Source organism: Panicum virgatum, chromosome 2N (genome assembly GCF_016808335.1).
Source record: "Panicum virgatum strain AP13 chromosome 2N, P.virgatum_v5, whole genome shotgun sequence".
NCBI lineage: Eukaryota > Viridiplantae > Streptophyta > Magnoliopsida > Poales > Poaceae > Panicum > Panicum virgatum.
Genome location: NC_053146.1, coordinates 46,565,546 through 46,591,343, shown reverse-complemented (window position 1 = coordinate 46,591,343; position 25,798 = coordinate 46,565,546). Strand labels below are relative to the sequence as shown.

At 52.7% G+C, this 25,798-nt stretch overlaps 2 protein-coding genes across 2 annotated transcripts; one reads left to right on the top strand and one right to left on the bottom strand.

Annotated features, from left to right (window-relative positions):
• Positions 1-10,969: 10,969 nt before the first annotated feature.
• Positions 10,970-12,013, top strand: LOC120658859. The gene is made up of 2 exons (XM_039937005.1): positions 10,970-11,671; positions 11,776-12,013. Exons 1-2 carry the CDS (start codon positions 11,158-11,160, stop codon positions 11,838-11,840), a joined length of 579 nt encoding a protein of 192 aa, XP_039792939.1. The 5' UTR covers positions 10,970-11,157; the 3' UTR covers positions 11,841-12,013.
• Positions 12,014-24,589: 12,576 nt separating this feature from the next.
• Positions 24,590-25,540, bottom strand: LOC120660754 (auxin-responsive protein SAUR76-like). Its single transcript, XM_039939385.1, has one exon. The coding sequence runs from the start codon at positions 25,462-25,464 to the stop codon at positions 24,988-24,990; it is 477 nt and encodes a 158-aa protein (XP_039795319.1). The 5' UTR covers positions 25,465-25,540; the 3' UTR covers positions 24,590-24,987.
• Between the last annotated feature and the right edge of the window lie 258 nt (positions 25,541-25,798).

Sequence of the window (25,798 nt, the reverse complement as noted above, 5' to 3'; positions counted from 1 at the left end):
GTGGCTTGGCCCTCAGAAAAGCTGTCAGCTTGTCATTAAAGGTTTGCTCTCGTGGCTGCCTGTTCACTAGAGCATTGGCCAGTGTCTCCAGTATGAGAGTCTGGTTATGGATTACTTGTGCCAGGTCCACGAAAGGTGGTGGTGGTGGTGGTGGCAGCTGTGCACCATGATTTTCTCCTCTGCCCTGACTCACTTCTTGTTCCTCCTGAGGATGGTTTTGCCCGTCAGGGTGTATTCCTGCATCAGCGGCTGCAGGGTCCCTGACTCGGGAGGCCCTTGTGATGCTCCGGGAAACCATCTGCAGAACGAGTGGATTGGGACTAAGATTAGGTGATGTTTAAGTTGGTTAAGTCGTATTTTTGAAAAGGCAGTATCTATTTACTGCCGGCAAGCACACAATCAACAAGCAATCATCACAAACAACAAGCACAAGCAGCTTTATTACAGCAAGGGTGGTACAGCAAGGGGCAAGGTCAAACGCGTACTACACGACCGGGTACACAACTACAAAAGAAAAGGGGCACTGATCTTCTTCGGACCACACGGCTTCATCCCTTGACGATCGCTAACACTTTAGGCTGACTCATCGGCTTGAGTGGGTTCCTCCCTCGGAAAGGTACCCACGACCTCCGGGGAAAAGAGTGGTCCCGGTTCGCCATCCTCTAGACCTCCGTTTTCCCGGGGTTGCGTTGCGGCTTCTCTTGCGGCGGCGGCCGTAGACCTTCCAGGATTCTCGGGTGGGGCTAGTGGGTTTCCAACGAGTGGTCCCCATCCTATGACGGGCGTTCCGAGCAGAACATGGTCTTCTCCTATTGCCGGGACTGGGGTTCCACTACTAGCCCATTCTTGCATACGCCGGTCTCGGGCTTGCCTGAGGCTCTCCTGAGCAACTGCTTCACTGCTGACCGCTGCTGCGGCTCTTGCCTCGGCTTGGACTGCTCGGATCTGCTGCAATCTTAGCGCGAGCTCTGCTTGCTCGGCTCGATGGGTCTGTTCCCTCAACAAGTTGGCTTGCTCGTCAAAGAGCTGATCCAAGGAGGCTAGGTAGGTAGCTACTTGGTACAGGAGGACTTCTTCATGGCGGCGCCGTTCCAGGCTTCTCATTCGAGCTTCCCAAACTGGTGTCCTGATGGCTGGTGGAAAGAACCTCATTGGTGTGGGGGTGAGGTGTCCTTCGAAAATCTGGCACAGATAACGAAGTGCTTTCCTGACGGCTAGGGGATAGGTGTCCTGGTGCCTAAACCCTGTAGCAGTCACTCGCCATGACAGGATGTCGGGGTAGCGGTCACTTCTGGCGACGACTAGGATCACCCTGCAGCGGAGAGTGCCATGATGCTCGTACTCTCTGCTGTAGTACCTTGGGCGTTCCGTGACGCCAAGGCTCTCCAGGGCGTTGATCAAGAGGCTGGGGAAGCCAGGTGCAGCTTGGCAGTCGCCCTGGGTCCATCCTTCCTCAGCCATCTGAAAACAAAGATATGGTGAAAAACTTGCACAATTATTTGGGGTACACAAAGGGGTAGATGATTTTTATTTATGGCGTCATGGGGGGTACAACTTCATGGGTACATGATTATTATTAGAGCAAAGGCTCTAGCTTGGAGACAACTCCTATCATGGAGACTCTTCCTCGATCCTAAGAGGGCGTTTCTTCAGTGGGAGATACTGATCCATCATGTCATCCTCGGTCTGAGTTCCTTTATCCCAGTGGGTCTCTTCAGGTTCTTCTTCTTCAGTTTGAGTTCCAACATCCCAATGAGTTTCCATGGGCTCTTCCTCTTCGGGTTCTTCTTCTGCGTCTTCTTCTATCCATCCGCTTATTCCCCAGCGAGCCTCGTACCTCCGCATACGAGCTTGGAGAGCGGCTAGCGAGTCCTCGGCGCGTGTGGCTCTTGCCCGATGTTCTTCCAGTTCTTCCTCTTTTTCATCCATTTGGACTTGGAGGGCGGCTAGGGAATACTCGGCATGGAAAGTCCTCGACCGTTGTTCCTCCATCTCCTGGGTTGCTTTTTCTGCTCTGTGGACCTGCTGTTTCAGTTGTGCTGCTTGCTCGCGATAGAGTTCATCCAGGCCGGTGAGATAGATGGATAGGTGAGAGATCGTGTCTTCCAGGTCTTCTTCTTCTCTTCCAAGTCCTCTCATCCTGGCAATCCATGTGCGTCCTCTTCCTTCGGTCGGCGGGAAAAATCCCATAGGAGTACGCTAGAGGTGATGCCTGTAGATCACACGCAGACGCCGCAGGGCTTTGCGGGCGGCTTTCCGATAGGTGTCCGGAAAACGAAAACCAGTGGTGGAGATGAACCAAGGGTCCACATCTGGGTAGCGGGTACTCCTTGCTATGAAGATCATCATGTCACACCGAAGAGTGCCCTTGGAGTCGTACTCCCGGTAAAGAAACTCTGGCGGATCCACAACTCCAATGCGTTCCAGGCTGAGTATCAACAACTTTGGAAGGCCGGGCTCTGCGAAACAGATTCCGCCGATCCATCCATTGTCAGCCATCTGGAACAGGGTAAGAACCAAAGGTAAGTGTTTGTGTGAGGAAAGGATTAAGGATAAGAAAGTCCTAAGGTGAAAGGTCCTGAAAACGGGTTTCGCTCCTAGGGTCATGTCCTACGGCCAACCTACGGCTCTGATACCACCTGAAGCGTCCCCTCATAAGAGAAGACTTAAATGTGATACAACGCACCAGTCCCAGGAGGCTGATGCCACATTTATTACATCAGATGGTTCATTACCGTACAACCCTACGCGGTAGTGAGCAGAGGAATGCCACTATCGCGAGGATTACAATCCACACACACGCGACGATATTAAAAACAAAGAGAAAATCATCAAGGTCTTGCGCCATGCGTAAACCCCGGCGGGTGACCCAAGTCCACAGGCAAGGCTGGGTGCAGGACGATAACCCTACTCGGCGTCGTCTGGCACAAAGTCTGGATCTTCTTCTGTAAAAAGGAAAATGGGGTGAGTACAAACGTACTCAGCAAGTCCAACCACACCCACGAAGGGGGTTATAACAGAATAATATGCATAGGTAAATCAAGGATAAGGTTACGGTTTAATTTGCAGAAAAACGACATTTTATGCAGGGGTTTTTTTTACGGAAAACCTTTTAGAAATCAGTTTTTGGCAGTAACACAGAGTTCAGGTTTTAAAACTACTACCGGACTCCCCGTCCGTCGTAGCACACGGCACAACTGCCGGACATAATTCCAAAACAACTCACACCAACCCATCCCAAAGAAACACTAGTTATGTGACCACACCGTAACTCGCCCAATACCGTGGGCACGGACTATTCGAATAGATTCTTAACTCTGCAGAGGTGTGCAACTTTACCCACAAGTAGGATACCACAACTCGAACACCGTCGTGTCGGTGTAGATCCCAACATAGCCATTACCCACCATAGCTAAGCCTGACTAGCCATCACGGGATGCACCAAGGGGTCATCGACCGTTCACTTAGGTATAACCGGGCATAAGTCACTCTGGGCTTATCCCTTTTCCTTAGTCACCCGTTGCTCTCAGCTCTCCTGATGGCTATCACACCAACTAGTGGGATTTATGCTACGCCGTTGCCCATTCAACGGTCGAGTGGTTTGCACGATAGTGGAGTTAGGTGAGATGACACACCAACTCGGTCCTTAGACGCGACAAGATGGATATCTCCCTTCTTTGCCCTGCCACACAGGCATAAGCACGCCAATCGGCAAATCACACAGAAATGCCGTCCATCTCGCCCATACTCATCTTTTGGAAATCCACATTTTATCCCTTCCCACATGCACACATTTTCTTTATAAAATAAATAGCATTATGAATAAAGTTCTAAGCATTCTAATATCGATTAACGTCCAAGCAAAATCAGACATTAATCTAGGTGGTCAAGGAATGGTCATCACAAATCAAGGGGTGGCTATCCAACCGTGTTTTCATGCAAGTAAAACATATGCAACTTTTTAAAACAGGCCATTGGGTTGCGTTTATAGAAAACTAGGACAGAAACATGCATCAAAGGATGGGATTGAACTTGCCGTCTTCGCAGCCTTCGGGGAAGTCCTGTCCTTCGGGCTCGGGGTCGCGGAACTGGTCTTCGTTCTCCTGCTCACAGTACGGCTCGTTGACGGGCTCTCCTTCGGTCACTCCGTGGTCTACAGCGCACACAAACAAGCACACAATCAAAATAAAGATTTGTCGTCGAGCTCGAAACGGGGACACATGGAATATAGGACATGAAGTGATATTTTTGGGTGTGCTTCTAATGGCATGGTCAAAACTACATTAAGAGAGACGTGGTAAAGTTTTGGGTAGATCCAAGGTCGTTAGGTGCATGAAATGATATGTTAAGGAGGTGTTTAAGGGCTAAACCGGGGTTCAAGAAGAGATGAAAATAGGATGAATGGATAGTATATGATTTTATAGGAATTTGGAACGAAGAATAAGATGAAACGGAGTTAAATTAATTGAGACATGGCTGTATAAAGTTTGGACGCTAATTAATTTCGAAAATTAACTTAACATAAAGGAGGAGTGCTTCTCGGCTTAATGCACCAGGGAAGCACGTGGCTTAAACTTGTTGTTGTTTTATTTTTCTTTGTTTTTCCTGGGCCAGGTGGTGTCCGCAAGGCCCATAGTGAGGGGCTGGACCCAAAAAAAACTCACGAGCCTTTATCTGCTCACGGGAAAGGAACAGGGTGTTGCCCCTTCTCTCTGCGTCGCCATGGCCGCAGGCTCGAGCTCTCTGAGCTTTTCCAGGACAGCGCTTCCGGCCACGATTCTCGAATCCAAGAGCATGGGAAGAGAGAGGAGGGGGAGGGGGTTCCACTTTGGTGGCTCCGGGCATGGGAGATAGAGGTTGGCTTCGGCGGCCGCGGCAGCCATAGCCGCGACAACTCGGAGCTCGTGGGGAGCTCGCTGGTGGCTGGCAGAAGAAGCGGTGCTGGTTGGGGAAGGTAGAGGAGGGTACGAGGATGCTCACCATCGAAGCAATCGAGCTGTGATGGCCTCGCGGAGGAGATCGACGAGAGTGCTCTGTTTTTGGGGGAGAAACAGAGGAGCGAGTGAATTGGAGCGGCGGCGGCGCTGGCTACTCCGGTGGCGGTGTTAGTGAGCTCGGGGAGGGTGGCACGGGGTGGTGAAGCGGCGTCGGGGTGCCTTTTATAGGCGAGCTAGGTCGGTTGAGGGGAGGGCGCGCCGGCGAGCGGCGACATGGGCGCTGTGCAGCACTGGCGGCGCGTCAACGGCGGGGCGCGCTTGCGTGCGGGCGACGAGGTGATGCGACGCCTCGGCGCAGGCGTCAACCGTCGCAGGCGGCGCTGTGCGGAGGTCGCCGGTGCTGTGGGCGTGTGGCTCGGTACGGCCGTGCGTGCAGACGGCCGGCGTCGCGGCTCGGTGCGCCGAGGCCGTGTGCGTGCGCGCGGGCACACTGGCAGGCCGGGGCGGGGCGCGTGTACGCGGGGAAGCGAGCGCGCGGGCTGCGGCGTGGCACGGCTGCGCAGCTGGCGTAGCGGCGTGCACGGCTCGGCGCGGCGCGGCGCGGCTAGCGTGTGCACGCACGCGTGCGCGGGGTGCGGCGCGTGCGCACGGGCGTGGGCAGTGGCGAGCTGCTGCTGCTGGTGTCGTGGTGTGCGCGCGAGCGTGGCGAGGAGCAGGGCCGGCGCTGGCAGGCGGCCGCGGCGTGGCGGCCGAGCTGGGCAGGGGTGGCGTGGCGTGCGGGGCAGCGGCCGGGAGCGGGGTCCAGGGGGCGTCCGGGCCGCGCTCGGGAAAGGAGGGAGGAAAGGAAGGAAGGAGAGGGAAATGGAGAGAGAGGAGGGGCGGGATTCGCGCCGACGCGATGTGACCCCGGCCGGCCACGCGCGACGGTCGCTCGAAAGCAGGCGGGATTCGCGGCGTGGTCTACGGCCGGTCGGCCACGCGCGCGTCGCGCGGAGAGGAGGATGGGACAACGGGTGTTCGGGAAGGAGAAATGATCTTGGGATTTGGGTTTAGGGTTTTAGAAGGATCTCGAGCTCAACGACGAAACACAACATTAGCGCATGATTTATTTTAGTCAATTTTCGGTATGTTACAGCCCACAACCCCGGGCACCTTCGATGCCGCCGCCGCGGACACGCCCGCCCCGACCGCACCTCGCCGCGCCGCCACCGACCGACCGCTCCTCGCCGCGCCGCCGCGGACCGGCCGCACCTCGCCGCGCTGCCGCCGACCGGCCGTGGACCCGCCGCGGTCCCACCTGCAGCAGAATGCGTCGTGGAGAGAGAGGGACGCATATTTGCGTCCCGTCTCGCGCGGTAGGCAAAATGCGTACCGTGTTTGGGTCTTCTGTTGGAGCATATTTTTGGTAGGCAAAATACTGTATGTGACCCATTTTGGGTTTGGGTGGCGCTTTGGCTACGCTGTTGGAGACAGCCGTGGCACGTACCGGGGCAACATCTTTGTACGGGCGCTTCCGAGCCGTTGGATCCGAGCCATGCAGACGGGCAGATCAGAGAGCGGACGACGGCGAAGTCTCTGGACTCTGGAGGTCCAGCCGGCTGCAGCCGCGGCTGGTGGCCTCATCATGCCGCTGCATGCAACTAGTGATAAGCATTTCTTTTCTTTGACAAAAAAAAACACAATGGCGATGCATGTCGATCGAGGTCTAATAAGATATTTGCTGCTAGTGAGTCGTGGCAGGCTTCCATTAGATGAGATCTACCAGCTCAGCTACTGATGCAGCGGCAATGGTGTGTCGTCGTCTGTGATTAGCTAGAGACGGGGAAGGAGCTCCGGTCTAGGATTCCATGAGCAAACATAATCCAACAATAAATAGTTGGTGGAGCCACCAGAGTTAGCAAATATCTAAGGTAGTATAAGTTACGAGCATGCATGCATAGGATTAGCTTTATAAACTGCAATCTTTAAAAAGATTCCGATTCGATGGCCTTGTCCCTAATGCAATGCAATGTCCGAATTCCCGGTAGCCTGCCTGCAGCACCGACAAGTACACCAGGCAGGGGCGCAGGGCAGATTCGGTAAGTAGGCAGTCCTACACGTACTATACGGTACTAGTGTTCCTTGAAACTTATTTGAGGTGAGGTGACGCTCAGCTCCATTGTGACCACACTTGGTGGGTGTGGGATGCCGGATGCCACACCACTTGGGGTCTGGCTGCCCTATTAGCTAGCCAGGAGGAAGCTAAGCGCATCAACCACGTTCTAGCTAGGATTATTAGGTAAAGCTCCAGCGAAAGCAAAAGATCGAGTCGCCCACCCAAAAGAATTGAAAAGCTCGGTCACTTTGGATTGCAAAGCGGATTAGGCAATGCCACCAGTGCATGCATGGAGAAGCTCGGAGCATGCTGCCACTTTGGATTCCAAGTAGTAAAACGTTGATCTCTGGACAGGACTGAATCACTGAAGTGTCAATTTCCTCGGTGGAATTCGTTGGTGTCACTGCTGAGCCTGAGAACGGAGTAGAGTATCTTCCGTTACGCTTTTGCGCAGCTGTGCGCTGGCACACGCGCTTTCAAATTTGCGCGCCGTCACTTCGTGTCCTGCATGCATGCATCGTCGTTAGAGACCGACAGTGACCTGTGTGATGGAGAGATATTTTAGGCGCTTTTGCGTGTGCCCGCAGCAGCAGGTTGGATGCTCTCGCGCGGCTTATTCCTCAGATTATGGACACGGAGATGCAGTTCAAAGATGCATCGGTCCAAAGCAAAGAGGAGGAGAAAGAAGCTAGCCTGACCATCGGTCCAAAGCAATACGTGTGGGAGAGCATAATCGCATCGCATCAGATGGCCGCCAGCTCAAGTAGTACGTATCGCTCATTAGTCATTAGATAGATGGGTCCAGGCCCATGATACCATAGCAGAATCGTGGGCCGCGGTGTTGCCTTTGTGTCGGGCTAAGGGCCCAAGCAAGAAGAGAAAAGCAACAAATCTGGCCCAGTTGATCCAAAACGAATGGTGCTTCCCACCCAGTCCTCCAAGGTTTAATCAATCAATCAATTTCATTTAGATTATCCCTCTTATCGCACCCGGAGTCCCGGCCCGGACCATCCATCCTTTATTCCTTTCCCGCCTATAGACACAGCTGTAGGTACGGGCCGCTTGCGGCACCGTAGCTGCATCACTGTCCGGAGGCAATGCATGTTCCTTCCTTCCTCCAAAGTCAGGAACCCGTGATGACGCATCATCGCAGCAGCTCCCAGCACCGAACGTTTCGACGGCTCGTGTTCGTCCTGGCTAATTCGTAATTTCATCGGCTGCTCAGTCGGTGGTCACTTTCCGGACACGCCAGGTATGCAAGCCCTCCTTTATTCCATGATTTATATACAAGAAAGCTTTTCGAGCCTAGGCAAAAGGTAGCAGTACTAGCTGCCTGAAACCCGGCCTGTCTGTGGGAGCTAGCTGGAGATAGTAGTACGTAGAAGATTGTTCCTGCTCTGAACAGCTTCATTCGATCTTTGTTAGTTGTACAGGCTTCTGAGTCCTCCTCAAGAGTCAAACACGTACGCCTCTTCACAAACAGAAAACATTCCATGAACTGCTATTTTCGAAGAAATAAAATAATAGAAGATATTATACTAAATATAAGGAAGAGAGAAATAATAATAAGACCAGTCTCAGTGGGAGTGCCACCCACACAGTTACCAAAACTGGAAACTTGAGAACTGTGTCAGTGGAATGTCATGTTGATGACACTCCTCTCACATTTCATGATACTCTTTTTTTTTCTCTCTCCTCATATTATTGGTACATGTTAGCAAATTTAATATCTATGACACTCCTATAACACTCCCACTGAAATTGGCCTGAAGGTTAAGCGCTGCAGCCTTTGGCGCAGCTGCTCCTTAGCTTATTACCCGGACGAGACACGGAGGCGGTCTGGCAGGCCGCAGCTGCACCGGTTAGCGACTGACCACGGTCGACAATTAAACTACTAACCGCCGAATAATCAAGAAGGGCCAAAGCAGGGGCCGTACCAATCACCACACGCCGGCCTCCGGCCTCGATCGCCTCCGTCCGCCGTCACATGGGCCACCACGGCTATCTTTCCGCTGGGCGCTTTGGCTCGTCGTCGCCGTCGCTTTTGCCTTTTGGTGGCACACGCGGTCGACAGTGCAAGCAGGATCGACGGCGTCTCATGTCATGTGATGCCCGGGACAAGGGACGACGAGTACGTACGCTTGCCGTGCAGGGCAGCGGTCGCCGGTCATGTGCCCGCACGTTGCCGCGGCCAGCTTTCCAAGCCACGGCCCTGGCCTTATCTGAAGGCCTAGCTAGCTAGTAGCATCATTGGCGAACACGTAGGTGTGTGACTTGCAGAATAATCTATGTATCATCAGCAGGGAGAAAAAAAAAGCTAAGCGGGCTGCAGAGTAAAGTAGCAAGTTCCCTGTTGTTTATAATCCACGTATACGCGGCATAAAAACATGAAGGCCGATCTATCGATCGCAGTTTCTGAGTATTTTAATGGTTTGAAGTTTGGACACCACCGACGCGTTAACGGTTGTGTGGCGCGTTAAGCGATGTAAACTCCCGGAATATACCTTAGCTTTATCCTTATTTATTTACTATACAAATCAGCTGTCATCCCCAGTACCCATGCATTAGTTATTTTAATGACCGCTAATATTCCTGCTTAAAATTTGTTGGCATGCAGCGCCACTGTCTCGCGGGCCTCTGTTCCTGCCGTGCCGGGTCAGACAGACAACCGTACATGGAGAATTCCAGCAATGGGTGCGTATATTTTACTAGCTGGTCATCACACGGCAGCATATATATGCACCGGCATGATCATGCCCTAAGCACTGGCGCCGGTCGAGCACAATTATGCGGCCACGTTCTAGTGCACAGTGTGTGAAACTGCCAAGGTCCGTCCCGGTGTGATGCACATCGATCTCCAGCTTGCACACTTCCAGCTTTCGCGCTGTCCCGATTCAGAAGATTAAACACCGATATATTCAGATATACTCCCTCCGTCCTAAAATACAAGTCATTTTAGGAATTCTAGGACAACTTAACAAAAAGGTAAAATGACCATGTCCGCCCCTATATATTATCCATATTTGGCATTAATTGATTCTTGTATGCGCATGCATTTTCTAAATAGAGTAGGATGACTTGTTTTTTGGGACAAATTTTGAATACTAGGATGATTTTTTTTTTGGGACGGAGGGAGTATATACTAACTTGCAAGGCAGCACTCGCAGTAATTAGCTAGCTTTTTTCGCCCATCATTACCAAAAAAAAAGAAAAAAAATAATTTACTCCCTTCAAGTATAGCCAAAATCTGAATAATCACGTAAACTATAACTTGATTTAATTTACCATCTAAACTATGCAATTTAGTCCATTTTATCCTATAATACAATTTGTCTTTTTTGTTTCTCCTTACACAAGTTGAATTTTAATTTCAAATTTTGCACAGTAGTAGTGGACATCACAATGCATATTAATAAAATTTATTATAATTTTTCATCATTATTTTTCATATAACTTTGAACTATAATGATTAATTTATTATTAAATATTCTAAGCTATCAAAATAATGATAAAAAATTATGATTTATTTCTCTAATATATATGTATTATGATGTGTACTATCATTCTATAAAAATTCAGCTTAAAGCTCCACATATGTATGAAGAAACGTAAAAGACAAATTGTATTAGGGGTAATTTGATTCAAAGGGCATAATTTGGGGGGTAAAATGAACTAAGCAATAGTTTAAGAAGTTATCCAAACTTTGGGTATAATTTAGGGAAGTAATTTAGACGTTTTCTTAAAAAAATAAGTTTGAGCAAGCTAAGCTAAGCTAGGTAGCTAGAGCGACGCCAGGCATTCTTGAGCGACACGGCGGCGATTAGCTAATCAGCCAGTTTTTATAATCCAATAATATAATCCACGCAAAGGAATCTTTATTTCTTGCTAAATTATTCGGCCATGTTACCCTTGATCGATGGAGTACGAGCGAGTACGACCTGATTATATAATCTTCCCTGCTCCTGCATGCCAGGCTCTCCACCATCCCCTGTTTCCATCTCGCACCAAGTTCTCACTCTCAACAAGCTCTCTCTCTTTCACGAGCAGCAGTCTCGAGATCCAGCAGGAGATCGGCCACCTCTGCAGTGAGGGTGCACGGCGGCTGCTGCTAGTGTCCGCGGCGTGATGGGCGACGACGGCACGACGAAGGCGGCGGCGGCGACGGGCCTGAAGCAGATCGCGCGGCTCCGGGAGCTGCTGCACAGGTGGCAGCAGGCCATGGCGCTGGGGGGCAGCAAGCCGCCGCGGGACGGGGAGGAGGGCCACGACGGCGGCGGGGCGCCGGACGATCAGGAGCTGGTGGCGTCGGCGATCCCGCCGTTCGTGCTGCAGCGGCTGCGGCGGACGGAGACGGTGGACTCGCTGCTGTCGGACGACGAGAGCTGCCACAGCCCGGAGCCGCCGCCGGACGTGCCCCGCGGGTACTGCCCCGTGTACGTGGGGCCCGAGCAGCGGCGGTTCGTGATCCCGACCGGCTACCTGGCGCACCCCGTGTTCCGGCTCCTGCTGGACAAGGCCGAGGAGGAGTTCGGGTTCCGGCACGAGGGCGCGCTCGCCATCCCCTGCGAGACCGAGGCTTTCAAGTACATCCTCCAGTGCGTCGAGCGCCACGACAATGGCCTCGCCGCCGACGCCCAAGGTACGAACCTCCTCGGTCGTGCACACGATGACCAGCTTATCTTGATCCCGCTAGCTACGGATTCATTTCTGATGCCTTTCGTTTGAATTATTATATTGTTGCAGTTGCAGAAGCGAACCACCCGGCCATGGCGCTGGAGCAAGAACCGGCGGCGATGCACCATGCTTAAATCCGTAGACTAGATGCATGCATGGTGTTTGCGTTGCAACGTGATGTACACTTTTGTATCTTTTTAAAGTTTTATTTTTTTGAAGCAAAAGGACTGGTATGTATGATGTCTAGTATCCTCGAGGCATTGTTTGTAGAGAGGTCAAGAATTGAAATTGATCTGTCATTCAGTCAGTAGTCTCTTGCTAGTCACGAAGTACCTCCTGGTTCTGACTTCTGAACTCGGTTAGTTTGCAATTAAAGGCGATCTGTCCGATTTATTTCTTGCTAATCACAAGCGATCAAGTGATGAGCTGGAACGTGACGAGATCTCTGCTGTTGCTAACAAAGGTTCTGCAATCCGTTTCCGATCGATCCCATTGTTGCGCATCGTCAGTCAGTCACACACACAGACACCACCGAGTCCGTGACTGATCCTGAAGATCCCGGAAACGCTAAACAATCGCGGATATCCCCTGCAAGCTGCAATTAGTTTAGCACTTCTATCCGGTTGCGTTCACTTTGATTATTGCTTCCCCAAATCAGCATCTTCCGAGGACTCGATCTCCTCCAGACCAGCTGCTGGCAACGAAATACTAGAACTTATCCCCCGGCCCAATCATCATCCATTCATCCCGTCCTCGATCCGAGCGTGTCGGAGGGTGGTGGCCGCCGGCCGCAGCGGCTGGCCGCGTCGAACGCTGGCGATTGACTCGCCGCCTCTACGCCATCCCGGGCCACCTTATCGACGGAGGCAGCCAAGCCGCCACGCTCGCTAGGTTGCCGTCCCCGTCCGCCGAAGCCTCAACCGACGAGGCTCGCAGCCAGAGTCGAACCGCGCGCCGTCCAAGTGCAACGAAACAACCGGCGCGGGCGTCCAGCCCGCAGGCTCGTTCGCGTGCCGGCGCCACCAGCCCAAACCGGTTGTTGCCTCTCGGACGCACGGCATCCTTGGTGGGCAAAAGGCAGGAGAGGGGACAGGGGAGCCACCGCCCGCGGACCGCGTCGCACCGCCCGGACCCCACTGCCTTTTTTCTTTGGTTGGGTGCTTGCGTCCATTTTCCTTTTTTGAAACACTTGCGTCCTTTTTTCCACCGAGGTACAAAATAGCGGGTTAAAGTATTTAGTGGTTTGCCTTCAAAATTAGCTAATAGCGGACTAAATGGAGCTAATGATGGCTAAATTGCATATGGAAGCAAATAGCGACATCCTCTTCGATCAGCTATAGCAATAGACACTCCCTCCGTTCCAAATTATAAGTCATTCTAAAAATTTTGGAGGGTGAAATTATCTCAAAGTTTGACCAAAATTATAGAGAGAAACATAAAGATTTATGACATCAAATAGATATACTATGAAAATATAGATAACAAAAAATCTAATGATACTTAATTGGTATCGTAAATGTTATTATCTTATTATATAAATTTGATCAAATTTGAAAAATTTTGACTCTCCAAGATTCTTGGAATGACTTATAATTTGGAACGGAGAGAGTAGATAGCGAAGGCTATATCCGACGAGAACATCTCTAATGTTATCAGTGGTTTAGATGTTACGGTATTAACAATTTTAATTACCGTGAACTCCATAATGGCGGTAACACTGCATACGTACTCTATAGTCTATATCCACCTCCCATGTTTTTCGCCTACGCCTGGCAACGCACGTCGCGCGCCTCAACCAGCAAATTCTGGGCGCGCTCCTCCTGATTTGGTGATTGGTTGGTATTGATTGATATATAATAATAGGCAACAAGGATAAAGCCCTTCTCCTCTCAGCTTGGCGCGTAATTTTTGACTGCCAGGATGCTGCACAAGCGGAATCTCGGGCTTGCCTAGAAGGCTTCAGGTTGGCTGCACAATGGGCCCTTGAACCGATCATTGTGGAGTCTGATTGCGTCAGAATAGTCCAAGCCATGCAAGCAAAGGATGATCGATCCTCCCTCAGTTTCACCCTGCTGGAAGCGGAGGATCATGCGCGGATGCTAAGGTTGGCGCATAGTCAAGGTGAATAGAGAGTGTAATTCAGCTGCAAACGAATTAGCCCAGTTAGCTAGAAGGAACATGCACTCTGCGGTGTGGTTAGACTTAGACCGTGCGCCTGCGTGCGTTGTTGGCATCATTTAGAACGATTGTACCCCTTCTAACTAGTTAATAAAGCTCTCGCCGCAAAAAAAAAAAAAAAACAAGGATAAAGCCCAATATGGGCTCAACCACATACGGTCTAATATGGGCTGATCCTCAATTTTATCCCGTGCAAACACCAGCAGGCAGGTTCGTCGTGGGCTCGTAGCCTGTGGGTGGTGGTGCGTAGCTAGCCTCTGTAAATTGGCCCAGCCGGTGTATTCGTGCTGGATTTTCCCTTGCCGATGGCATTAACAAAGAGGAGTTGCTTCAAGAATGGAGTTAAAAAATACAACTAGTGAATTACTACTCAATACTCTATCTTTCGCCAGCGCTATACATCGCCCGTGCTGCAAAATACCCATCTATCGCCTGAAAGAAATTAAATGGGCCGCAGGGATGATTTCAGCCCACAAAGCCTATTTGGCAGTCGAAGTAGCCTGCATTGATGGAATATGCTGCTGCCATGTGCCCATGTATACCATTCTGCATGTTGTGCAAGTTAGATGCTGGGCTGCCATATGCGGTGTCTACCGATCTTTCTATTTTTTTTAATTTTTTTAATCTATTTTTCTTTTTTCTTTTTTTTTCCGCGATGTAGATGCATTTTTCTATGTAAATAACTTATTCGCAATTACAAAACATTTGTTTATTTTGTGGATTAAATTATTCCGCAATGTTGATTTATTTGTTCGCGATATTCATATTTTATTATTTATCCATTTCTGAAATAAATTTTATTATTTTTATACAGTTAAATGTTCACGATGTATAATATATTGTTCATTATACATTATTATTTGTTCATCATGTTTAATTGTTTGTTCATAGAAAATAATAATTTGTTCGGGTTGTTATCCAGTAGCAAAAATTCATTATTAAGTATTGAAAAATTATTTTATCAAATATCATGAAAACATAGGCAAGTGTAGTCTTGTTTTGAAGACCTTGCCATAAGAAAATAATGGTGCAATTCAAATTTAATTTGGATACTCGGCTTAATATTTATAGGTTTTTTAGTTTCGAATTTGCATGCATGTGGGTGATGTCATCATCTCTGTACTCTTTTGCATGCATAGAATCTTTTCCCTTTAGATAGAAGCATTAATCACACGTTAGCAGGCCCAATACACAGCCCAAAAACTCTACACCCTACAGAAAAATTAAACCACACCTCTTCAGGTGATGGTTGGCGCACCCATTATAATCGCTCCCTCTATCTTTCCCAAAAAAAAAAGAACTCAATACTGTATCTGTCAAAAACCTCCAGCCAAGGCTGCCAAGCTTCATTCGCCCCCAAGTGTGGTTACTGGAATAATAAAAAACGCACTGTTCGTGTTATATGTACTCTACAAAGATACGCGCGCATGCATGGATAGATTCCTGATCGAGGGGGCCAACAAATTGAACATGCTTGCATCCTGACACCTTTTCTACGTCATATCCTAATACTCTAGCGTTCAGGAAAGGTGAAAAAAAAGAAATTAACAGTCCATTTATTACCAGCTCCCCCTGTCTTGCTCCATTTCAATGTTGTGGACCCGTAATGCCGAAACTACTGTGCGTTGGAGTTGGAACTTGGAAGGTTGTTTCCGGTTAGCGTCGTCGGTCGACATTGCCTCATGGCTCCAACAGTCGATGATCGAGCTTCATCTGAAACTAGTATGCGTACGTGGCCCTCTTGATGCATGAATGTGCCATGTACGCACCCCAGGTAGCTTCAGTTCAATGAAGTAGTATTGAAGTACGGAGCGAGTATGATTACAGCTTGTTTGAATGATGCACGTACGTACCCCTCGCGTCGCAGTACTGAAACATCTGAAGAGACAAACTAAGCATAGAGCTACCGGCCGGTACCCATGGGCCAAGGCCATGGAGCAGTAAAACACACTGGCTTCTGGTGGATGACTGTGGACTGTGGTGGTCACGATGTCGTGGGCAGTAGGCTCCTGAATCTGGCCGCCTGTTTGTTGCGTCACGGCGGCCACCTGCGCGTCCTCGTGGGCGATTCAATGCGCGCGGGGAGGGGTAGTTGCTGCGGGTGCAGAGTGAGTGACCCCACAGGCAAATCCGACAGCATCGTGTAGCTGCAGCCTGCAGGAACCCCGTACGCCGCCCGGGCCGGGACGCACGGCCTGCGCTCGGGCACGCGCCGTGCTTTTTCGTGCCGGTGCATGCATGTCTCGCGACGTTCGCCGTCGCCGATCAGTCGCCCGTGGATCCGCGCCTGCGGTGATCTGCCTGCCTGCCTCGACTGGCATGTCATCATCGGCGGCTGGACGGTAGTAGCTGTATTTATAGAGCGTCCAAGGAACCTGTTTTATATTTCTTTTTTCAGGGAAAAGAACGTGCTTATTGTTAGTGCTAACAGCGCCAGTTATAAAAACATCCGGCTCTGCTAGTATCGGATCTTAGAAAACAAACATACCCTTGCTTATTGACCGATTAGCTAGTCGTTGGTTCGCTAACACTGCGCAAGCTCCGATGATCCGGTTCTGCCCCGGCCCGACGGCACATGCACGCTGGTGCCGCGAAAGGCAGGCGCGACCTACCGGCCGGCCGGGGGGGGGGGGGGGGGGGGGGGGGGGGGACGCCGGCGTAAATCCGGTGGCGTAGGCGTCCCGACTGGGCCAGCCGCGCAGCGCAGCCAGTAGCAAAGGAGTACGCGGCCGGCGGCACCCGCGCGTGCTGTGCCGATCGACCCCTCACGAGGTGAGCGCGCGCGGCTGGGCGTGACGTGGGAAACGATCGGCCGTCGCGTGTGGGCTGAGGAGCGAGCGAGCGGGCTCGGAGTGCCGGCCGCGACGACCCGCGGCCTCGCCCTACTCGCGCCCGACGATGCGGCACGACGAGCGGAGGGAGGCCCGCCTGGGCTGTGGGCTGGAGGATGGCGCGGCGCGGACATGCATGGCGGCGTGGCGCCGCGCGCGCGGCCCGCTGCGGCGACGGTGCAGCCGCGAGCCAACGCCCGCGCGCAATCATCACGCGACGCACACGCGCTGCTACGCGGCGGGGGCGGAGCACTCATCAGCCCCCGGCCAAGCTGCCGGCCGCACGCGAACATGCGGCTGCGGTTCGCGCCGAATCGCCGATGCGTCCGCCGCGCCCAGATTCCCGTCGCCCTCGGTGCGCGTACGCACGTGCGCGCGCGGCCGTCTCCATCGGTGTCGTTAACTGCTGAGGACGATTGCTCACAGGCCTCTCGCTTTCCCGCTTTTCTCCCCCGGACGCTGCTGTGGTGAGAACACCCGGCCAGGTTGTGAGTTGTGACAGGCTCCGATCCGGTCGATGGAAATGGACAAATTTATTCGAGGAGGATCGTGCTCTCCGTCGTCGTTTTCTCCTGCGCTCTACTCTCACGTACGATAATCCTGTACCCAGGAAGTACTATACGTACAATCGCATACAACCAATTTATTCGAGAAATACCAAGATCAAGCCGATGATGCAGCACCCCACTCGTCTCTTTCTCTATCTCATCTCTCTCTCCAGCATTAACCCATCAGACCTTAGCTGCTGTTGCAGAGGGAGGCCAGCATATCCAGCGCAGTTGACCAACTACAGCGTCGCGATCGGAGCGATACGCGCGTATCATCAGGAAACCGACCCACCTACAGTTCTGTGTTAATAACGCTTCCACGCTTTAGTGTTGTTAGAGCAACTCCATTGGAGTGACTATATTTGAGTGACTAAAACTCATTTTAGTCACCCACTTTTCAAGTTTAGTCACCCAAAATATAGTCTCTACTCCAACAGCACCGACTAAATAGACTAAAAAATAGTAGGTTTTACTTTTGGTAGCCTAAGAGCATCTCCAGCCGGGCCCTTATATGGGCCTCTATCCCTTGTTTTAGTCTCCCAAGTGAAAAAAACAGCTCCAGCCGGGTCCCTAAACGGGCTACTATTTTGTGGAGGCCACCAAATTTTGGTCCAGGGCCCCTAGAATTGAAGGCCCTCTATTTTCACCCGACACGTGGGTCCCACATCTATTTTTTTTCCTCTTTCTCCTGCGACGCAGCGCCGCTTGCTCTCACTCGCCCGATCCGCCCCTCGCGCGCCGGCCGCGGCCGCCACCATCCAGCCTCGCCGTCGCCGGAGATCCTCGCCCGCCGCCGGTAGACTCCCCGCCATGACCGGATCCGCCCCTCTGGGGGACGGACGGCCGGCTTGGGGCACCGACGGCGACGGGCCGAGCCGGACCAAGCCGCCGCCGCGCCTGGACGGGGCGCCGCTGCCTCGCGGCATCTCCGGCGACGGGCGCCCTCCCCGGCCGGCCGCGTCCATCCGGTTCAACACGGAGCGCCGCCGGGCGCTGCCGCCGGGCAGGGTCCTGCAGGCCGGGGCGTCCAACCGGTTCGCCGCGTACGAGGCGGACTTCGGGTGGGGCCGGCCGGCGCGGGTGGAGCTCGCGTCGGTGTTCGTGAGGGAGTTAGTGGCGGTGGTCGGGGCGCCGGACGGCGCCGAGCAGAGGAGCTTTCGCCGCCACCAAGATCCATCAAGATCCGGCGTCCAACTTGAGGACATCAGGGAGGCCCCTCTCGGCAGCAACCTTCGCTGGCGGCGGCGGCGGCACCCGGATAAATCTTCATCCGAGACCATCGAGAAATTTCAGTATTTGAGATTCCGATTGGTTTCTACCTGCGCGTGTTCAGGATGGTTGAGAGGTCGGACCTGGTGGCTCTCGAGTTCCTCATGTCCAAGCAGCCGCGCGGCAGAGTCCGCGTCTCCGAAGGCAACGCCGTGGGAGCTCGCGCGCCAAACATCTTCAACGAGGTCGCCAAGTTCCAGAAAAGATTCGAGGAGATGAAGCACACATCCGCAACAAGAGAATCCCAGGTGACGTGATTCATCCTAGAATCTAGTTTCCCATCTCCTCTGGCGTCGAACTGGTCTGAAATCTGAATTCTGCACGGCGCAGGAGACAGAGACAATCAAGCAATCAAGGACTTCAGCCGTGCACACCATCAGATCCATGTCAAACTGGTGGTACTGGCGTCCATTCGGGTCATCGGCGCCAGCCACCATCATCCTCGCTTCACGCCTCCTACCGCCGCCGGCGGCAGCATCATCTTCTAAAGCAGCTGACCCCGTGGCGGACAGACTCCAAGAAGCTGTCGCCGCCCAGCGTAAAACGGAAGGCGCGGCGACCGCAGCCGCGGGGCACGCCCACCGCGACGACTACTGGACCCCGCAGCTGAACCTGCCATCGTCTGCCTCTCCACCGAGCATTCACCAGAGGGGAAGGGACGCTCCGCAAGGGCACAGCCGGCGCAGGCGCGACGCTGCCAAGCTCGCCTCCGCGGCGCGCGCGCAGAGGCAGGTCGGCAGGGAGCTCGAGCAGCTCGCCGCCGCAGGAGCTGGAGCAGCCGCGGAGGGCAGGGTGCGGGTGCGGCCGGCGCAGAGGGAGGGCGGCAGCGTAGCGCGAGCAGGGGAGGACGGGGGAGAGTTTACTTCTATCGCTGACAGCTGGTCCCACTAGGTAGATTGATTTAGGGGGCCAACATTTGATCGGGCTGATTGGAGTTCGGATAGAATTTCGAGCCTCTAAATTTTATGGGCCGATCCAAAAATGCAAAATAGAGGCCCAAATTTGGGCAGCCGGCTGGAGTTGCTCTAAGTAGAGGGTGACCAAATTGAGGGGGTGGAAGAAGAAATTTAGTCACTCCCTCATTTTAGTCATCCAAGTAGAGACCCTGCTAGAGATGAAAATTTGAGTAAAATGACTAAAATATGAATTTAGTCACCTAAATTGAAGCCCTGCTGGAGTTGTTCTTAATGGCAATAAACTAAAGCCGCCTCCAATAGTGCACACTAGCTATGAGCTTGTGTCCACTGTCCACCTCATACAAGAGAGATGTAGTCTCCATTGGTCTGTCCTATAGCACATTGTCGATCGCATACTCCTAGCTATTCGTCCTAGCTATCCTAGCAGATCACAGTCGTTTATGCATTGCGTGCAACATGTACAAGATGGTGATTTGTCAGTAAGTACAGGCATATATACATACCAATCCAAGTGCCTGCCAAAGTACGTACACTTATCGCGTGCATGACATCTCTGACGCTGTCAATGTGATCGATGAGCAGCCAAAACAAATGCAAGCACCTCCAAATGTTGTAATCTAGCTAGGATCTCCATTGGATTTATTTCGCTGCTGGCCCCAAACTACGACCGTGCATGCAGGCAGGATGATACCACCACCACCACAGACAGTGTAACGGACGGGTCGGTCAGGGAAATGGACGGGCGACCAACCTCGAGGCTTGCTAGCTGCACTGGACTCTGGAGTGGCCGGCCAGCTAACCTGATTGCGCCGGCCGGCCGGCCGGCCGGCGATACAGCGCTGCAGACTGAACGCCTGAGCGTACGCACGCACGCCGTAGAACCAGAACCCAACCGTACCGTCGGAACCACCACTGGGCCGGGGAGGGGGTCAATTGAAGCCGAACATTCCCAAGCCCCATGATCACTGTACTGGCAGCTAGCGCACGCAAGGACCATCTGTTTTGCTTGGCGTTCTGGTGAAGCTAATGAAAAGGGGCGTGCCGGCCGGCCATTGTGGTTAGGGCGGGATAGATCCTTCTAGCGGCCGCCCGGCTAACAGTACAGTGAGCTCGCGCTCGCTGTGCCATGCTTTAAGAGGCAGGCCCCAGGCCGGGGGGCCATGATTTGCAGGATCAGATGCATGGCTGCTAGCAGCTCATGCCAATGCATGCATTGAGCTTTCCATCTGTGCCCGAATGGAAATTAAACAAGTTAAAGTAGCACTAGTAGTATAGTACTCATAGGAGTTTATATTTCTTAATTGGGACTAGCACTCCTTTAAATTCCCAACGACAACACTATCAGTAACAGCAGAGGATTGGCCTACCGCCTACCATCTTTTTAATCCAACAGTGTGCAGGCCTTCTGTTTGTCCCCAGCCTTGCTTTCAGTGCTCAGAGTCCCACCGCAATCAATCATTATTTGCACGTACAAGCGTTTTACTGTCTAATCTTCTTGTGCCAGGGGTTGGGGTCGAAATGCTAAGTTCAGAGAAGAACGACGTAACGTCGCCAAAGAGGATCTCGTGTTTGCCTGTCGGGTTCAAGTTCTGTTCGGACGACGTGACCAAATAAAGAAGTTGGGAGTAGTGTAGTAGTGTTGATGAAAATCGTTATTAGATGATACATGCACAGAATGATTCTAATAATATCTCATCAATACATGCATTTGTGAAAATTGGTGATAGAGAAGCCTCGTTGCCAGGCCCCCGCGTCGTCCCCTCTGTTGGGGCGACTCGGGCGCTCCCCCCCCCTGCGTCACCCCCTCCCGGCTCCCCTCCTCCTCGAAGCCGCCGGAGCTGGGCTCCGGAAGTCTGGGCTGCTAGGATGGCGGCGGCGGGGCATCTTCCGGCCCGGGGCTCCTACAGCGTCTCGATGGCATCGGCTCGGGGACGGTGGTTTCGGCGTCCGGCGCCGGGCTTGGAGGCGGCGGTTCCGGCATCCAGTGGTCTAGATCCGGTGACCGCAGGACTGGATCTACGTGCTCGCGGCCTCCCTCGCTCCTTCATCCTTGTGCGCGGTCTCTGTGGGTCGGCGATGGTGGTAGCTGCGGGGCTGCGAGCGAGGGGCGGCCATGGGCTGCCGCGCAGCGGCTGAACGCGGGGGTGGCCGCGGGATGGAGCGCGGCGACGACGCGCGTGGCGGGGTGCTGCTTCGCGGCCACGGTCGCCGCAAGGACCGACAAGGAGGCGGTGGCCGTAGCGACTGCTGTCTTGTCCAGCGCGACAGCAAAGGAGGTGGAGGGCGCTTGGGGTCTCGCGGTGGCGACGGCCGGCCGCGGGCTGCAAGTGGTGAGCTGCGACGAGGCCCGGGGTGGCCGGGAGACAGCGTGGTGTTGCCGGCGGGAGGCGCTGCAGAGGTGTTGGCGTGGGCGTGGTGCCGTCCGGCAGTGGGCCTGTGCGGGAGCAGGGGCGTGGAGGAGGTCCTGCGGCCGAAGTCGTCCGGGGATGACGAAGCGAAGGTGGAGCTACGACGGCATGGTGCGTGTAGGCGCGGCGGCGGCGTCGCCCCGGAAGGGCTGCCGTGGATGTAGTGCCCTAATGTCGCGCCGTGCACATGCAGCATGGGGTTTGGATGCTTCGGGCGAAAGCCCTTGCCGGCGTTCTTGCCGGTGGGATGACGGCGGTGCCCCTGTACGTCGTTCTCCCTGTTGGGGGCGTCATTTTGGAGCTCTAACTCTGCCGCAAGGGGTTCTCTGGGTGAAAACCCTGTCCATATCCTGGACGAGCGACGGCGGCGCTTTCGGCGTCGTGCCCTCCTTGGAGGCGTCGTCTCTAGAGACCCAGCTCGGTTTGTGGCGTTGCCGGCCCATTGTCCATGGGGGCTTGAGCCGGGGTCGATATTTCCGCCGTGTGACAAGCTCGAAAGGTGTTGTCGAGCCCGCGCAACGGCAATCGTGGTCTTGGTGGTGGCCAGGGGTTGGCACGTGGTTGTTGGTTGGCTGTTTGCAGCGGACCACGACGGCTGGTGTTGCTTGGCGACTGTCAGTGCGGTGTGGGACTGCATCAGAAGACGGCGCTTGCAGCAACGGCATCGTGGGTCGACTTGGCTTGTAGCGGACTGCGGCGGGTTGCTCAGCTTGGCTGGGCCACTTGGTGCGGTACAACGTTGGAAGATGGCGCAAGCGACTTCTCTGGCTCGCTACTCTGGCGGTGGTCGCTAGCTGCGAGGGTGAAGCAACGAGGTGAAGTCGACCTGCGGCGTTGGCTTGGTTGTTACTAGAGATCTTAGGGAGCGGGGCATCTTTGCTCTCCATCTCGACGGCGACTTAAGAAACGGATCCGGAGTGTGGAGTACTGTGGCGAGCGTGGCAAGGCCCCCGCCTGCGAGTGGCTCGGATCTGGTGTTTTTCACCCCGTCGGGTGGAGTGTGTTGTTGCAGCGGCGATGGGTCCTGCATGGCGGTGGCCTTCTTGGTGTGGTGCTGTCTGCCTCCTTGGACTTCTACTGCAGCGTGGTCACGCTTGAGGTTTTCGACGACTACAAGAGTGTGGGTTGTGGGTGGGTGCTGTGGTAGTGCTTCAGTTTTGCTCCCGTCGTCGCGTGGAGTGGTCTTGTAGAGCAAAGCTTGAGTGGAGTTGTGTTGCCGTGTTGATGTCCCAATCCAACCGGTAGGTGCATCTTTTTTTTTATTGGTTCTGCCCAATCTGGGTGTTGTTCCTTCTTTTTAATATAATCGGCAGGTCTCCTACCTGGTTCGTTTCAGAAAATTGGTGATAGATGTTGTACTTACTCGATGACACACCTAAGAATACTTTTTGCTAATAATGAGATCAAGCTTTTATTAATCGATCCCATTCCTGCCTAGCCCTAAAGGTATAGGGATCATGAGTAATTCAGAACAAAAACTAACTAGCATTCTAATTAGGTTTAGAAAAAAATATGCATGGTCCAACGATTTTCAGGGGATGGACCAAAATGCTTTCCTTTACCTACCTATTGAAGTGGCCCTAGTTAGTACGTCCAAATGCATTTTTGAAATAAAGGTTAGTTGTCATCATCCAGTCAATCAAAGGGATTAAGCACGCATGATTAAGCATGCATACACACCATGCAAAAGGGGAGGGGAAAGATAGGATATATGACAGCGAGGACTACTTGAACTCGATCATCTAATCGCGCGCACCAAACTCCAATTTATACTAAACCCTCTGATTAGAATACCAAGATTTGGTGGTAATCAAGCTTATGTTGCTTTCAGCATGCACATGATGGCTGATTAATCATTGGATTTGATCAAATTGCGTTTTGGGGTTATGAGCGAGCTATGTCAGGTATTATTGGGACATACGGTGTGAACGGAGCAGTAGCTCGTTAGTTAGTGCCTTCAGTTGAGTTGATAGGACGGCCACCTGTAAAACTGGTTTCCACGAGTCAGGGTGGGGTCTTAATGCTCGGTGGAGTCTCTCCCTGTGGTTAATAAGCAAAAAAAAGAAAAAGAAAGATACAGCGGCATGCTATAGTATCCATATTAAACTGGTTTCCACGAGTCAGGGTGGGGTCTTAATGCTCGGTGGAGTCTCTCCCTGTGGTTAATAAGCAAAAAAAGAAAAAGAAAGATACAGCGGCATGCTATAGTATCCATATTATCTACAAATTAACTTTGTTCCTTCCAAAATTTTGGTCTTACATACCCTTGTCTCAATCTTCATTGTAATATTTTGGCCAGTAAACCAATTCCAGTTCCCTATTTGTCTGGTGTTTGAATTCCATTTTCACCCCATTATGTAGAGACTTTGAGATAACTTGATACTGCACTTTCGTCAGCATAAAATGCCCGTTCTAGCCTACTTGCATATGCTCCAGGTTACATTGTGAGAAAAAATTTGGTACTAGTTTTATATTTTTCTAAATTAAAATGAATTATTTTTGAATTTTTTTGTCTAAATTTGAATATATTTTTCATAAACTGCAAAAATAAAAAACATCTGAAACCATCCTAAAGTCCAAACTTGCCTGGTTTAGACAATTGGGATTTTTCTCTATTTTGTAAGATTATGTGACTCTACTATGGATGATGCTGGCTGTTAAAAAAAAGTTTATGTAAATATTCCGTCAATACGCATGGCCCAGGTGAAAGAATCTCAAAAGAACAATTCACAGGAAAGAAATGGGCATGGGCTTTATACATTGATCAAATGTACATGAATACATCCATTCCTAAAAGTGAATCTTATTCAACTCTGCTCAAAAGAAATAGCAGCAGCAGAAGATGAAGCATGCAAGCCGTTACATTAGAGAATTAATTAACTGCTCCGAGAGAGCATTATCTTGGGCGCACGGTAGTTACACGGCTAATCTCGAGATAATTACCACAAACACCCCAAGGTTAACTAATCTCCAAATGTCGTACTCCTCGCCCTCGCGACCTGGCGTATATTACAACTCTACCCCTAACCTTAATAATAAATAACCAGATTACCCAAATTACCCCCTGACTCCGGCGAGCTCGGCCTCGGCGCCGCGGCCGGCATTCCTGGGCACAGCCGCGAGCAGGCGGTCAGCACGCGTAGTACTCGACGAGCTCGTCGAGGGACTCCGGCTGCGGGTCGGCGTTCTCGAGCATCCAGAGGAGGTGCTCGAACAGCACGACCTCGCAGCCCACGACGGTCCCGCCGCCAGCTCCGACGCCGGCGCCGCCCGAGCGGTCGACGAGGTTCTGGAACAGGGGGTGCCCGACGAGGTCCGCGGCGATGAGGTAGCGGCGGCGCGACTTGCCGACGTACACCGGGTGGAGACCCGGGGGCACGCCGTCTGCGCAGTGGAACGAGGCCGACCCCCTGCCGCCGCCGCCGCCGATGGCGACAACGGACGAGGCCGCGACGCCCCGCCTCCACGAGTCCTCCAAGGCGAAGCCGACGGCGCCGGCGCCGTCGTGTGAGCGCGCCGAGCAACCCGACGGCGTGCGCGAGACCCGGCTCGAGGAGTGCCACCTCTTGATCATGCACTTGAGCTTGCTCAGCCCGCCCTTCGCCATTGCCGTCCCGATCAAGAAGCAGAGAGGGAGAAAGAGAGAGCAGAGGACGCTAGGCGGTAGGCAAGGTCGTCTGGTCGTGGCAAGGTGGAGGCCGGAGAGGTGGGTGCTTATATAGCGGGAGGGAGGGGGCCACGTGGCGGGCCGGGGGCATGGACGCAAGATTTTAAATAGCCGGCTATAGCTTCTGTTATAGACCGCTATAGTTTTTAGAAAGGGCGGCCGCTATGGCATTTAGCCCGCTAAAGCCGGCTATAGCCCGCTAAATTCCGGATATAGCCCGCTAAACGCCGTAATGGTAGCTTTGCCGCTAAACTTCTTACCCGGCGATTTAAAA

What these genes read in the sequence shown, in the direction of transcription:
- LOC120658859 (XM_039937005.1), top strand. Translation starts at nt 11,158, where the DNA reads ATGGGCGACGACGGCACGACGAAGGCGGCGGCGGCGACGGGCCTGAAG. An exon ending in CCTCGCCGCCGACGCCCAAG is followed by an intron (nt 11,672 to 11,775) that starts GTACGAACCTCC and finishes ATATTGTTGCAG; the next exon opens with TTGCAGAAGCGAACCACCCG.
- LOC120660754 (XM_039939385.1), bottom strand. Translation starts at nt 25,464, where the DNA reads ATGGCGAAGGGCGGGCTGAGCAAGCTCAAGTGCATGATCAAGAGGTGG.